The sequence below is a fragment of the Oncorhynchus gorbuscha genome, linkage group LG14 (genome assembly GCF_021184085.1).
Source record: "Oncorhynchus gorbuscha isolate QuinsamMale2020 ecotype Even-year linkage group LG14, OgorEven_v1.0, whole genome shotgun sequence".
Taxonomy (NCBI): domain Eukaryota; kingdom Metazoa; phylum Chordata; class Actinopteri; order Salmoniformes; family Salmonidae; genus Oncorhynchus; species Oncorhynchus gorbuscha.
The window spans coordinates 30,936,780-30,952,028 of NC_060186.1; the positions used below are offsets into that span (position 1 = coordinate 30,936,780).

A 15,249-nucleotide genomic window follows, 5' to 3' on the forward strand; every position below is an offset into this window, starting at 1 on the left:
TAATCTCAACAAACCATTTATGTATGTATTGACCTCGCTTTCTGCATGTGGCCATTGTCATGCTAAAACAGGAAAGGAACTTCCCCAAACTGTTGCCACAAAGTTGGAAGCACATAATTGTCTAGAATCTTATTGTATGCTGTAGTGTTAAGATTTCCCTTCACTGCAATTAATGGTCCTGAACCATGAAAAACAGCCCCTGACCATTACTCCTTCTCCACCAAACATTACACTTGGCACTATGCATTGGGGCAGGCAGCGTTCTCCTGGCATCCACCAAATCCAGATTTGTCCGTCGGACTGCTAGATGGTGAAGCGTGATTCATCACTCCAGTGAACATATTTCCACTGCTCCATTGTCCAATGGCGGCGAGCTTTACTCCATTCCAGCTGACACTTGTGTGGGGCTGCTTGGCCACGGAAACCCATTTTATGAAGCTCTCGAAGAAAAGTTATTGTGCTGACGTTGCTTCCAGAAGCAGTTTGGGTACTGAGTGTTTCAACCGAGGACAGATTATTTTTACACGCTACGCACTACAGCACTCGGCGGTCCCGTTCTGTGAGCTTGTGTGACCAACCACTTCACGGTTGAGCCGTTGTTGCTCCGAGACATTTCCACTTCAGCTCTAGTAGGACAGACATTTGACGAACTGACTTGTTAGAAAGGTGGCATCCTATGACGTTGCCACGTTGAAAGTCACTGAGCTATTCAATAAGGCCATTCTAACGCCAATGTTTGTCTATGGAGATTGCATGGACGTGTGCTCGATTTTACATTCTTCTCAGCAACGGGTGTGGCTAAAATAGCCGAATCCACTAATTTGAACGTGTGTCCACATAGTTTTGTAGTATTTATAGTGTGTGTAGTCTTCAAACAGTGTATGTCTGTTTCATTAGATCCTTACACAAGTAAAAGCCACACCCTGTGGTTACTGACAGTGTACTGTCGGTCAGTTCACAACTCTGTTTAATATAATCCTTACTGTGTGTATTTACAGCAGCATCCTGGTTCTTATCCTGAGTGGCTCAGCGGAATAAGACCAAGCCCTCATTGGTCAAAGGCCAGTTTGGAGGGTCAGGGTGATGATGTCATCAAAACAGTGGTAGTGAATGGTATCATCATCATACTCCATTACATTTCCAGGTGTGGGGAATTTGGGTAGAGAGGTGAGGTGACCAGAGTGAGCGAGCAATTCAAGGGCAGAGACAGACAATTATGTTTCCATGATAACACTGTTGACAGTGATAAGAAGGCCATTGCATCCCAGAGTCAGTTGGCCTTGTTAGGGCCGTCATGGTGATTAATTATACAATTATAAGTGGGTCTCCTACTCATTCAAGGGTTTTTCTTTATTTTTACTATTTTCTACATTGTAGAATAATAGTGAAGACATCAAAACTATGAAATAACACATGGATTCATGTATTAACCAAAAAAAGGGTTAAACATATCAAAATATATTTTATATTTGAGATTCTTTGAAGTAGCTACCCTTTGACTTGATGACAGCGTTGCACACTCCTGGCATTCTCTCTACCAGATTCACCTGGAATGCTTTTCTTGAAGGAGTCTTGAAGGAGTTCCCACATATGCTGAGCACTTGTTGGCTGCTTTTCCTTCACTCGGTGGTCCGACTCACCCCAAACAATCTCAATTTGGTTGAGGCCAGGGGATTGTGGAGGCCAGGTCATCTGATACAGCACTCCATCACTCTCCTTCTTGGTAAAATAGCCCTTACAAAGTTTGGAGGTGTGTTGGGTCACTGTCCTGTTGAAAAACAAATGATAGTCCCACTAAACCCAAACTAGATAGGATGGCGTATCACTGCAGAATGCTGTGGTAGCCATGCTGGTTAAGTGTGCCTTGAATTCTAAATAAATCACAGACAGTGTCACCAGCAAAGTACCCCCACACCATAACACCATCTCCTCCATGCTTTACAGTAGGAAATACACATGCGGAGATCATCCGTTCACCCACACCGCATCTCACAAAGACATGGCAGTTGGATCCCAAAAATCTCCAATTTGGACAGATTTCCACCGGTCTAATGTCCATTGCTCATGTTTCTTGGCCCAAGCAAGTTTCTTGTTCTTTTGGTTGTCCTTTAGTAGTTGTTTCTTTGCAGCAATTCAACCACGAAGGCCTGATTCATGTAGTCTCCTCTGAACAGTTGATGTTGAGATGTATCTGTTATTTGAACCCTGTGAAGCATTTATTCGGGCTGTAATTTCTGAGGCTGGTAACTCTAATGAACTTATCCTCTGCAGCAGAGGTAACTCTGGGTCTTACATTAATGTGGCAGTCCTCATGAGATCCAGTTTCATCCTAGCGCATGATGGTTTTTGCTACTGCACTTGAAGAATATTTCAAAGTTCTTGAAATGTTCCATATTGACTGACCTTTGTGTCTTAAAGTAATGATGGACTGTCAATTCTCTATGCTTATTTGAGCTGTTCTTGCCATAATATAGACTTGGTCTTTTACCAGATAGGGCTATCTTCTGTATACCACCCCTACCTTGTCACAACACAACTGATTGGCTCAAACGCATTAAGGGAAGAAATTCCACAAATGTATTTTTAACAAGGCACACCTGTTAATTGAAATGCATTCCAGGTGACTACCTCATCCTTCAGGGCCTGAGCTACAGGCAGTTTGGTTAAGGTATGTAATTTTAGGCGAAAATTGAAAAAAAAGGGGCTAATCCTTAAGAGATTTTTGAATGACTACCTCATCTCTGTACCCCACACATACAATTATTTGTAAGGTCCCTCAGTCGGCAGTGATTTTCAAACACAGATTCAACCACAAAGGGAGAAAAACAGACATTAAATTTCCCTTTGAGCATGGTGAAGTTATTCATTACACTTTGGATGGTGTATCAATACACACAGTCACTACAAAGATAGGAAACCGCTCAGGGATTAACCATGAGGCCAATGGTACCTATAAAACAGTTACAGAGTTTAATGTCTGTGTCAGTAGAAAACTGAGGATGGAGCAACCGCATTGTAATTACTCCACAATTACTAACCTAATTGACAGAGTGAAAAGAAGGACGCCTGTACAGAACACATATATTTCAAAACATGCATCCTGTTTGATACAAGGCACTAAAGTAATAACAATAAAAATGTGGCAAAGAAATTAACTTTTTGTCCTGAATTAATACAAAGTATTATGTTTGGCGCAAATCCAGTACAACACATTACTGAGAATCCGAGAGGAAAACCTGGTTCAGTCTGCTTTCCACCAGACACTGGGAGATTAATTCACCTTTTAGCAGGGCCAAATCTACACTGGAGTTGCTTACCAAGAAGTCAGTGAATGTTCCTGAGTGGCCAAGTTACAGTATAATTGTCACGCCCTGACCTTAGAGAGACGTTTTATGTCTCTAGTTGGTTTGGTCAGGGTGTGATTTGGGTGGGCATTCTATTCTATGTGTTGTATTTCTTTGTGTTTAGCCGAGTGTGGTTCCCAATCAGAGGCAGCTGTCTATCGCCGCAATTGCTGCCAAAGGTGATTCTAACATGTGCTGACTCAGACTTATGTAAATGAGATATTTCTGTATTTCATTTTCAATAAATTTGCGTGGATCTGTTTCTACATCTGGATTGCTTGCTGTCTTGGGTTTTAGGCTGGGTTTCTGTACAGCACTTTTTTACATCGGCTGATGTAAAAAGGGCTTTATAAATCAATTTGATTGATAGTGAACCACATCAAGTTCCACTCTCTCTCTCTCTCTCTCTCTCTAGTGAACCATGGGAAGTTTCCTAAGCAGGAGGACTCGCATGCGTTCGAGGAGGACAGCAGCAGTGGCAGTCTGTCTCCAGAGCAACACCACAGTGATGAGTCACAGGGGTCCGCATGCCTAAGTGCAGCACCAGCCCTCAATAGCCCTAAACAGGTAATAGTCCTTCTCCTCCCTCTTACCTCCTTCGTTACCAGACCCAAATAGGCCTATCGTCCTCTCATTTCCCCTCCATCTCTGTTTCCCTCTTCTTCTTGCTGCTTCTTCTCTTCATTATCCTCCTCCCTCTTGATAATGTATCTTAACATAAACTATCCTCCATGAGTGCACACACTATGAACAAAAGGTGCACCAAAGCCTCCCCTATTCCTTCACAAACATACCCAAGTCAGTTATATGGTATATGTTAGTTATAGTTATATGGTATAAATTTTGAGCTTAACAAACAAGAACCCTCTACCTGGACATACAGTCCCAAATGGCACCCTATTCCCTTTATAGTGTACTACTTTTGACCAGGGCTCATTGGGCACTATATAGGGAATAGGGTGCCATTTGAGATGTGTGCGCAGTCATCAGTCAAATGATTTGTTAAGGACATTGAATTGTTGTGATCTTATTGTCTGGATAAGAAACTGTTAAAAATGACAACCATATAGATCCATGCAACACAAAATCATGTAGCCTAATGTGTGATGATGCTACTGCATATTACATATTGTATCTGGTTAAAAAAATAACCACAATAACAAGTTCAAAGTTCAAGTAGAATTGTATTAATTTAATTTATACGTATTCACAGAGCCGATACCATGACCTCTGCTTTAGCTATAAGAATATATGTTGAGGATCAATACCTTTTTTACATTTATTTAACCTTTATTTTACTACACTGTAAAAAATGTTTTTGCACTTAAGTTAAAATAACTTTATTTAATCTATTCAAGTCAATTAAATGTGAAAAATGTGTTGATTTGACAAATCATGTTAAGTTGACTTCAATTCAACAAAAGCTGTACAAAAAAATTAGTTCAGTTAGCAAATAAAAATTTGCTCAGTCAACTTTCAAATCAGAACTAATAAGTCAAACTAAAACAAGATCCTAGTTGTGCTGACGAAAAATGGCAAGTTATAATAACTACAAGTCATTACATTGTCTTAACTTGTGGTGGCAGGGTAGCCTAGTGTTTAAAGTGTTGGACTAGTAACCAAAAGGTTGCAAGTTTGAATCCCTGAGCTAACAAAGTACAAATCTGTTGTTCTGCCCCTGAACAAGGCAGTTAACCCACTGTTCCTAGGCCGTCATTGAACACGAGAATTTGTTCTTAACTGACTTGCCTAGATAAATAAAGCTAAAATAAATAAATAAAACTTACAAAATCAAGTTGAATCAGCTATCAACTATGTGTGCACTCAACTTTCAAATTAGATCCAATAAGTCAAATGAACTAAATAAAGACAACAGTTGTTTTGACTTTAAATGTCAAGTTGGGATAACTACAATTTTTGACATGAACTTCACTTACAAATTTAAGTTAAATCAGCTAAGACCTGTGTGTTTAACTTTCGAGTCAGAACCAATAAGTCAAATCAACAACACCAACATAACAGTTGTGTTATGTGTTATGATAACTACAATGAATCACACTGTCTTAACTTACAAAATCAATTTGAATCCCCCAAGAACAATTTGTTCAGTTAACTTACAAAAAAAAGTTAAATAAACTAAAACAAGATCCCAGTTGTGTTGACAAAAAAATGACATGTTATATTAAGTCATTACATTGTCTTTGCTGATTCAACTTGGTTTTATAAGTTATGAACTATGTGTTCCCTCAACTTTCAAATTAGATCCAATAAGTCAAATGAACTAAATGAAGACAAAAGTTGTCATGTCTTTAAATGTCAAGTCAGGATAACTACAAATTTGTACATTAACTGACTTAAAATTAATATGTGCTTATTTAACTTCTAAGTCAGAACCAAGAATCAAGAAGTAAAATCAGTAGTCTGTGCAACTGCCTCCGGTGCACATGTACTGGTGTGTGGGTTGGAGTCTGGGTTTGAACTTCTTAATTATAGCCCAAATAGTGCACCCATTGCTAGTGGAAGCCGTTTTCTTTTGTGTGTTTTTGCCTTTGTGTGTTTTTGCCTTTCCACATTGTGATTGATGATGAAAAATGCCTTATTTTTAAATCCCAGTTAAGGGAGCCATGGAAGGCCACAATACAACTTTGCTGGAGTGACTTCCCCCATATTCCTTGCAGCCAATAAATTCATTTTTTGTCTCTGAGGGCAAAAGTCACATGTAATATCTCATTTTCTCATTTCTGACACCACTGCAGCTAATGTTAAAGAATATGGAGCCACATAGCATGAACTGTGGCAATTGTATGGGTTATGGGTTCATATTGTGTTAGCTGAGAGTTACAGGTTTTTACTGCATGAAGGTCTACACGTGTAAGGCCAAGCTGCTTGCTTAGTAAGTAGGCATATTGCTTATTCCTGTGCAGACTAACTGTTAGTCGCTCTGGATAAGGGTGTTGATTGATAGGGGATATTGATCAAACTTAATTTTCAGTGGTAATTTATAGGCAGCGGCGCATTTCAGGAAGCGGATTGATCAAGACCACGCTTCGGCAACTCCTATACTGCATTCAATGTCTTTCCAAGCAGGAGTGAGTAGCTTGGCAAAATATGTTTATAAAAATAATGACAACTTTTCAGCACGAGAATAGCAAGGACATTAGCCACTGTGTTACATGCTAGCTAGCTGGTTAGCACCACACACACACCATGTTAAAATGGTAATTTGGTTAAATTAAGAAAGAAAATCAGATGTTTGGCAAATAGTATTTTACTATATCAGTTAAAATCAGATTACTTGTGCAATTCTGCTATGTGTACTGTAGTATAATTGCAGCTAAGCTTGCTGTTATCGTGCTGTTAAATAGCACCTCTCTAGCTAGCAGCACACATGGCGCCTGTTACTGTAATGAGTGAAGAGGTGTGGAGTCAGGCGCAGAGAGCAAAAGATGTGGGAAAACAACACGCTTTAATGTCCCGGAAACATAACATGTACAAAAGTGAAACACAAATGAACAGAAATATAAACGGACAGCGTGAAACCCAAATGCCAACAAAATAACCTCAAACAACAAAACAGACGAACAAGCCCGCACGAAACAGAAGCGGGCTAAACAGACTATATATAACCCTATCCTAACAACCAAACTAGAAACAGGTGCTACCAATTAGACAAAACTAAACGAACACAGAACAACGGATCGGCGATAGCTAGTAGACCGGCGACGACGACCGCCGAGCGCCACCCGAACAAGAAGGGGAGTCACCTTTGGTAATATTCGTGACAGCGCCAACTGACTAACTAACTAACTTGTCATTTGTTTGATAACCTGCATAACAGTAGCTAGCTACAAAAGCCAACTGTTGCTACTGTAGCTATGCTTATAGTTACAATTACTATTAGATTGGGTGGTAATGCCCTGTTATCAGTTTATTTTACTATTGTGGTTATATTCGGTGACTTGCTCGTCAAAAATCGAAAAGTCAAGCTAGTCAAAAATCAGATATCAAACATCAAACAATAGCATGGTTGTGCTGCTATCCTGTTAGAAGGTAATATATTATTTTATTACAATGGTTAAGGTGGATTTTCATTGTGTTCCATGGTGTTATTCACCCCCTAGTGGAGCTTTCTGATACTTAGAAAGACTGTACACAAACAAGAAGTGGAGAATTCGTTCTGCACGCTTAGAAGCAGCGAAAAACAACGTTACGGTGCAGGTCTTTTAGTGTAGTTATTTCTTGTCACTCTTCAGCCTCTGAAAGGCTGCTCCAGTTTCAACTGTTCTGCCTTATTATTATTTGACCATGCTGGTCATTTATGAACATTTGAACATCTTGGTCATGTTCTGTTATAATCTCTACCCGGCACAGCCAGAAGAGGACTGGCCACCCCACATAGCCCGGTTCCTCTCTAGGTTTCTTCCTAGGTTTTGGCCTTTCTAGGGAGTTTTTCCTAGCCACCGTGCTTTTACACCTGCATTGTTTGCTGTTTGGGGTTTTAGGCTGGGTTTCTGTACAGCACTTTGAGATATCAGCTGACGTACGAAGGGCTATATAAATAAATTTGATTTGATTTGATTTGAAAATATTTGTAAGTTCGATTCAAGCATTTAGCTAGTGATGATAATCTTGTTATTGATAGAGTTGCTTACATATCAATGTTGGTTGGTTGCATTTACTTACACAAATTGCAATGCCTTTCATGTATGCCATTAGCTGTATTACTTTGCTCTTTGCTCAGTGTTTGAATTATTAATTACCGTGCCATAAAACCATGTTTTAATGGTGCCATTTACAAATGTGTATGGGTTTATTGGACAGTTGAATGAAATCAAACTTAGACAAAACATTTTATCTTAATAAAAAAAAAAAATCTTCCCTGATATTGGTTAAAATACCAATTAGTGACAGCAGAATTTGGCTGCCCGTTTAAATGCACCCAAAGACATTAATCTAAAAATATGCGTTGTTAGATTTTTTTTATGACAATAAAAATGCATTCTAGGGAGCGATACATTGTTGCAAATGTATTTGTTAATACATAGTGTAATAAATGTTCTGAAATACACAAAAGGACTATTTTGTCATTACAAGCTGGATATAATTAATTGATTTCAATGTAAGTTGTTGAATCGATCAATGTCCTCTTGATAGTAAAACAATCATTGTAAATATAAAGTCATTTTAAAATGGAGATAAGCTTTACTGAATCTGAACATTGTTCAACTGTACATACGGGGTTATATTACGTTTACAATTTGTATTAGTCAGTCATTTTGTTGAGTTAAAACAGTGGTTCTCAACCTGCAGCCTATGGCAATCTTGTCTGTTATGTCATTAATAGTATAGTTATTTATTTGTGTGTGGCCTGCTTGACTTGCTCGTAGCCATAGTGTAGCGCCACCAGCCAAACAGGTTGAGAACTATGTGTTACAATAACTCAATATGACGTAGGCTTGACTCTTTTTTTAAATGTGACATTAAATCAGATAACTCACACTTTAATGTTGTTTCAACTTGTTATTTCCAGTCATCTAGTTGCGTGGCCTTTTTCAAGCTCAGAGCACTTAACATGTCACGTTATCCTTGCATAGACCATTTTGTTATGTAAACTTTAAATGTAGTTTTGATAATTATTACTAGTTACAGTAACTTAATTGAAAGTTGACTTAACAAAATGTGAAATTAACTCAACAAAAAACGGTTGGTTATACTGACATGATGATGTGGACTTAGGTGTTTTTAATTTGTCAACAAATGTTGCTTTATGTTGCTATGATAACACAACATTTATTGTTGACGTAATAAACATTTAAGTTACACTGAAATGAAGCAGTGTAATTAGATGTCTTATTTGGCAACAATAATGTAGCTTTAGTTATTAGAATTCCACATTTATTGTTAACATAACAAAGGTTTAAGTTGATTAAAATAATAATATTAAATTAACAATTTACAAACATCAAATTAACAGTCTATTGTTAGTCACAATAAATGTAATCAAAGCTAGGATACCGTGAAATGTGTAGTACTCTGAGCTTGAAAAAGGCCACTGGAAATAATAAGTTGAAACAAAATATCTTTTTTTTACAGTTAGGTAAGTCAGTTAAGAACAAATTCTTATTTACAATGACAGCCTACCCCAGGCCAAACCCTCCGCTAACCCAGACGAAGCTGGGCCAATTGTGCGCCTCCATATGGGACTCCCGATCACAGCCGGTTGTGACAAAGCCCGGGATTGAACCACTGCGCCACCCCATTCCTACTTATATGCTATATTTCAAGATATATATACATACACATTGCTGCACAATGCTTGCTTTGAAGTTGTAGTCTCGTTTTAAGGATATACTTGTCTGGAACTGGGACAGATTCGATTCAAAGGAGTGCACTACTGTGTTGAAGCACCATTCAACCCTATTCCGCTTCACCAGATTTACAATTACATGTAATGAACACTAGGGGGCAATGGAACTGTATTGTAATGTATGGCCCAGTCCAGGAACCACCAAGACCCTAGTTCGCTAGCCCCTTGCCCTGACCACCTAGGCACTTTTAACATCAGACTTAGCCTATCAGAGGGTAAGGTAGAGCTGCAACCATATTGTATATGGTATCTTATTTCTAAACTGTCCTAAATTAAGGAGAAAATACTGCAGCTGGTGTACTTGTTCATTGTCACTTCAACATTATGTGTGTGTGCTTAATCTCCCTTTCCCATTCGCTTTGTCTCTCTCTGTCTATGTCTGACTTTCTGTTTGCCTGTCAGTCCACATTTACAGTACCAGTCAAAAGTTTGGACACACCTACTCCTTCAAGGGTTTTTCTTAATTTTTTACTATTTTCTACATTGTAGAATAATAGTGAAGAAATCAAAACTATGAAATAACATCTATGGAATCAAGTAGTAACCAAAAAAGTGTTAAACAAATCAAAATATATTTTATGTTTGAGATTCTTCAAAGTAGCCACCCTTTGCCTTGATGACAGCTTTGCACACTCTTGGCATCCTCTCAACCAGCTTCACCTGGAATGCTTTTCCAACAGTCTTGAAGGAGTTCCCATAAATGCTGAGCACCTGATGGCTGCTTTTCCTTCATTCTGTGGTCCAACTCATCCGAAAACTATTTCAATTGGGTTGAGGTTGGGTGATTTTGGAGGCCAGGTCATCTGATACAGCACTCCATCACTTTTCTCCTTAGTCAAATAGCCCTTACACAGCTTGGAGGTGTTTTGGGTCATTGACCTGTTGAAAAACCAATGATAGTCCCACTAAGCGCAAAGCAGATGGGATGGCGTATCGCTGCAGAATGCTATGGTAGACATGTTGGTTAAGTGTACCTGGAATTAAGTAAAACCAGCAAAGCACCCCCACAGCATCACACCTCCTCTTCCATGCTTCATGGTCGGAACCACACATGAGATCATCCATTCACCTACTCTGCGTTTCACAAAGACATGGCGGTTGGAACCAAAACTGACAAATTTGGACCATCAGACCAAAGGACAGATTTCCAAGGTCTAATGTCCATTGCTCGTGTTTCTTGAACCAAGCAAGTCTCTTCTTATTGGTGTCCTTTAGTAGTGGTTTCTTTGCAGCAATTTGACCATGAAGGCCTGATTCACAAAGTCTCCTCTGAACAGTTGATGTTGAGATGTATCTGTTACTTGAACTCTGTGAAGCATTTATTTGGGCTGCATTTTCTTAGGCTGGTAACTGTAATGAACGTATTCTCTGTAGCAAAGGTAACTCTGGGTCTTCCTTTCCTGTGGCGGTCCTCATGATAGCCAGATTCATTATAGTGCTTTATGGTTTTTGCGACTCCGCTTTAAGAAACTTTCAACGTTTTTGAAGTGTTCCATATTGACTGACCTTCATGTCTTAAAGTAATGATGGACTGTCATTTTACTTTGCTTATTTGACTTGCTCTTTTGCCAAATAGGGCTATCTTCTGTATGCCCCCACTACCTTGTCAGAACACAACTGATTGGCTTAAAAGCATTAAGCAGGAAAGAAATTCCACAAAATAACTTTTAACAAGGCACACCTGTTAATTGAAGTGCATTCCAGGTGACTACCTCATGAAGCTGGTTGAGAGAATGCCAAGGCAAATGAGAATACCAAGGCAACTGGTGGCTACTTTGAAAAATCTCATATAAAATATATTTTTATTTGTTTAACACTTTTTTGGTTACTACATGATTCCATTCACATTTTTGATGTCTTCACTATTATTCTACAATGCAGAAAATAGTAAAAATTAAGAAAAACCCTTGAATGAGTAGGTGTGTCCAAACTTTTGACTGGTAATGTCTGTCTGCCTGCCTGCCTCTCTATCTCTCTCTCTCCCTTGCTCTCTTTGGTGCTCATATCAAAATCCTCCCTCCATCCTCCTCCTTCCTCCTGCCTCTCTCTCCTCCCCCTCTCAGGGCTTGGTCCCATGTGTGATGTTGGCCCAGTCAGGGAAAGTGCTGAGCTGGAACATTGCGTCTCCCCAGGTGTTGATGCCCAAGTTGATGGTCAGGATCCCGATCATGTTCAGCATGAAGCCTGCCTTCACCTGGACAACACAACAACACAAATTCAGGGTATACAGTAAACACTGTTGTTTCTGAATGTGTAATAACATAATATATGCATTTTAGCTGACACTTTAATCCAAAGCGATTTACAGTAGTCTGTGCATACATTTCAGTGTATGTGACCCCAGTGGGAATTGAACCTACTATTTTGGTGTTGCAACACTATGTTACCATCTGAGCAACACAAGACCACTACTATGGTTGTGTGTCTGTGTCTATCCATTTGTGTGTGTGCACTTATGCACCTGTGTGTGTGCATGTGTTGGGTCTCACCATGTCCATGACTTTGAGATTTCCATAGGAGAAGACTATGGCATTGGGAGGTGTTGCCACAGGCAACATGAATGCCAACGAGGCACAGATGGTGCAGGGCAGCATCACGTACAGAGGATGCAGCCTAATAGCTGTGGCCTGGTGGGAAGTAGAAAGGAACACACCAAGTCAGTCAACACACTTGGACATGTGGATGAGAGAGACAGACAGAGAGAGGGAGTGTGTGTGTGTGTATGCAAATGTGCATGCATGCACACTTATTGTGTGTGTGCGTTCGTTCGTGCATGAGTGCGCATGTGTCTGTTTGTGTGTGGTTACCATAGAGGCCAGTATGGGCAGGAACAGTGTGGTAGTAGCTGTGTTGCTGGAGCACTCAGTGAAGGTCCCCACCAACAGACAGAGTAGCAGAGAGATACCGAAGGGAGGAATGGACTGTAGAGGAGCTAGACTCTCACCCAGCCATTGAGACAGACCAGATGCCTAGAGAAACAGATGGGGTGGGCGAGATGAGGGGGTGAGTGGAGGTGAGAGCGAGAGAGACAAGATACAGGGCATTATGAACTAGATGCCTGCACACAAACCTCGCTACCGCTGGCCAAAGCAAAACCTCCTCCCAGCAATAGGATGATATTCCAGGGCATGCGTTCGTGGACCACATGCCAGTTCAACAGAGCACCTGGGGCCTTTTGCTTCCTCTTGCCTGGAGAGTGGGTGGGGAGTAAGAGAAGGAATAAGTGAAATTAATATTAACAATGCACATTAAAGGCCTATCTCTTCATTAGACAGTGAAACTGAACTTTGTCTCATTGAGTCTTCTTAACTGAACAGAATCTGCAGACAAAGATACAGTTGAAGTCGTTTACATACAACTTAGCCAAATACATTTACATTTAAACTCAGTTTTTCACAATTCCTGACATTTAATCCTAGTAAGATTTCCATGTTTTACGTCAGTTAGGATCACCACTTATTTTAAGGATGTGAAAAGTCAGAAAAATTGTGTAGATTGATTTATTTCAGCTTTTATTTCTTTGATCACATTCCCAGTGGGTCATAAGTTTACAAACACTCAATTAGTATTTGGTAGAATTGCCTATAATTGTTTAACTTGGATCAAACTTTTCTGGTAGCCTTCCACAAGCCTCCCACAATAAATTGGGTGAATTTTGGCCCATTCCTCCTGACAGAGCTTGTGTAGCTGAGTCAGGTTTGTAGGCCTCCTTGCTCGCACACGCTTTTTCAGTTCTGCCCACATATTTTCATTGAAATTGAGGTCAGGGCTTTGTGACGGCCACTCCAATACCTTGACTTTGTTGTCCTTAAGCCATTTTGTCACAACTTTGGAAGTGTGCTTGAGGTCATTGTCCATTTGGGAGACCCATTTGCGACCAAGCTTTAACTTCCTGACTGATGTCTTGAGATGTTGCTTCAATATATCCACATAATTTTCCTGCCCTCATGATGTCATCTATTTTGTGAAGTGCACCCGTCCCTCCTACCCCCCACAACATGATGCTCCCACCCCGTGCTTCACGGTTGGGATGGTGTTCTTCGGCTTGTAAGCCTCTCCCTTCTTCCTCCAAACATAACAATTGCCAAACAGTTATATTTTTGTATCATCAGACCAGAAGACATTTCTCCAAAAAGTACGATCTTTGTCCCCATGTGCATTTGCAAACCATAGTCTGGCTTTTTTATGTCGGTATTGGAGCAGTGGCTTCTTCCTTGATGAGCGGCCTTTCAGGTTATGTCGATATAGGACTCGTTTTACTGTGGATATAGATACTTTTGTACCTGTTTCCTCCAGCATCTTCACAAGGTCCTTTGCTGTTGTTCTGGGATTGATTTGCACTTTTCGCACCAAAGTACGTTCATCTCTAGGAGACCGAACGCGTCTCCTTCCTGAGCAGTATGACGGCTGCGTAGTCCCATGGTGTTTATACTTGCGTACTATTGTTTGTGCAGATGAACGTGGTACCTTCAGGTGTTTGGAAATTTCTCTTAAGGATGAACCAGACTTGTGGGGGTTCATCCAGGTCTTGGCTCATAATTGCCCATGATGTCAAGCAAAGAGGCACTGAGTTTGAAGGTAGGCCTTGGAATACATCCACAGGTTCACCTCCAATTGACTCAAATTAGCCTCAGAAGCTTCTAAAGCCATGGCATCATTTTCTGGAATTTTCCAATGGCAGCCAACTTAGTGTATGCAAATTTCTGACCCACTGGAATTGTTTTCAGTGAATTATAATTTAAATAATCTGTCTCTAAACAATTGTTGGAAAAACTTGTGTCATGCACAAAGTAGATGTCCTAACCAACTTGCCAAAACTATAGTTTGTTAACAAGACATTTGTGTGGTTGAAAAACGAGTTTAAATGACTCCAACCTAAGTCTATGTAATATTCAGACTTCAACTATATTTGTTATTGTGTCTCTGTCATTGAACCCCCCCCCTCACCTTCCTCCCCAGCCTCTCCCTCCTCTTCCTCAGCACTCCCACAGCAGAACGGCCGTGAGGGGATAATGAAGAAGAGCGTGGACATGAAGATGGCAACAGTCCCGTCTGTCACAAACCTGAAGGACACAACACAGCGAAAGAGTTTAGAATTCAGTTAGAAGAACAGACATTCACATTTTATTGGTGTGTGTTTGTGTGTGCGTGCATGCATCTGACTGCATGCCTGCCTGTGCCAGCCTGTGTGCATGAATGTATCTGTATGTGTGTGCTACTCACGCTCCATCCATGTTAAACAGTACAGTGGCCCAGCCTGGCATGAAGCCTGGTTCTCTGGTGAACCACATCACCACCAGCAGGACAAAGATGGTCAGCACAGCCCCCTCAGCGAAGGTCATGCTCCCCAGCTTCCTGTACTCCTCCTTCATCACTGCGAACGCCTCCTTGTCTCCCTCATTCTTCTTCCCGCAGCCAAATGACTTCTTCATGCTGTCAACGACACACACGGACAAGGAGTGAGACCTCAAAGAATCAATTCATATCAAACTAAATTGAATTAGGAGCCATTAGTTAGAAGTAATGTAGCATGTTCAG

General features: G+C 40.3%; 1 protein-coding gene across 1 annotated transcript in view; it reads right to left on the minus strand.

Annotated features, from left to right (window-relative positions):
- Positions 1–11,652: 11,652 nt before the first annotated feature.
- Positions 11,653–15,249, minus strand: part of slc13a2 (solute carrier family 13 member 2) — a 77,101-nt gene continuing 73,504 nt past the window's right edge. The window contains exons 7-12 of the mRNA XM_046297767.1: positions 14,935–15,144; positions 14,659–14,774; positions 12,782–12,900; positions 12,519–12,680; positions 12,201–12,338; positions 11,653–11,905 (exon numbers count right to left, since the gene is read on the minus strand). Of these exons, the coding sequence (XP_046153723.1) occupies positions 11,771–11,905; positions 12,201–12,338; positions 12,519–12,680; positions 12,782–12,900; positions 14,659–14,774; positions 14,935–15,144 (880 nt within the window). The 3' untranslated portion in view covers positions 11,653–11,770. The remainder of the gene's footprint in view (positions 11,906–12,200; positions 12,339–12,518; positions 12,681–12,781; positions 12,901–14,658; positions 14,775–14,934; positions 15,145–15,249) is intronic.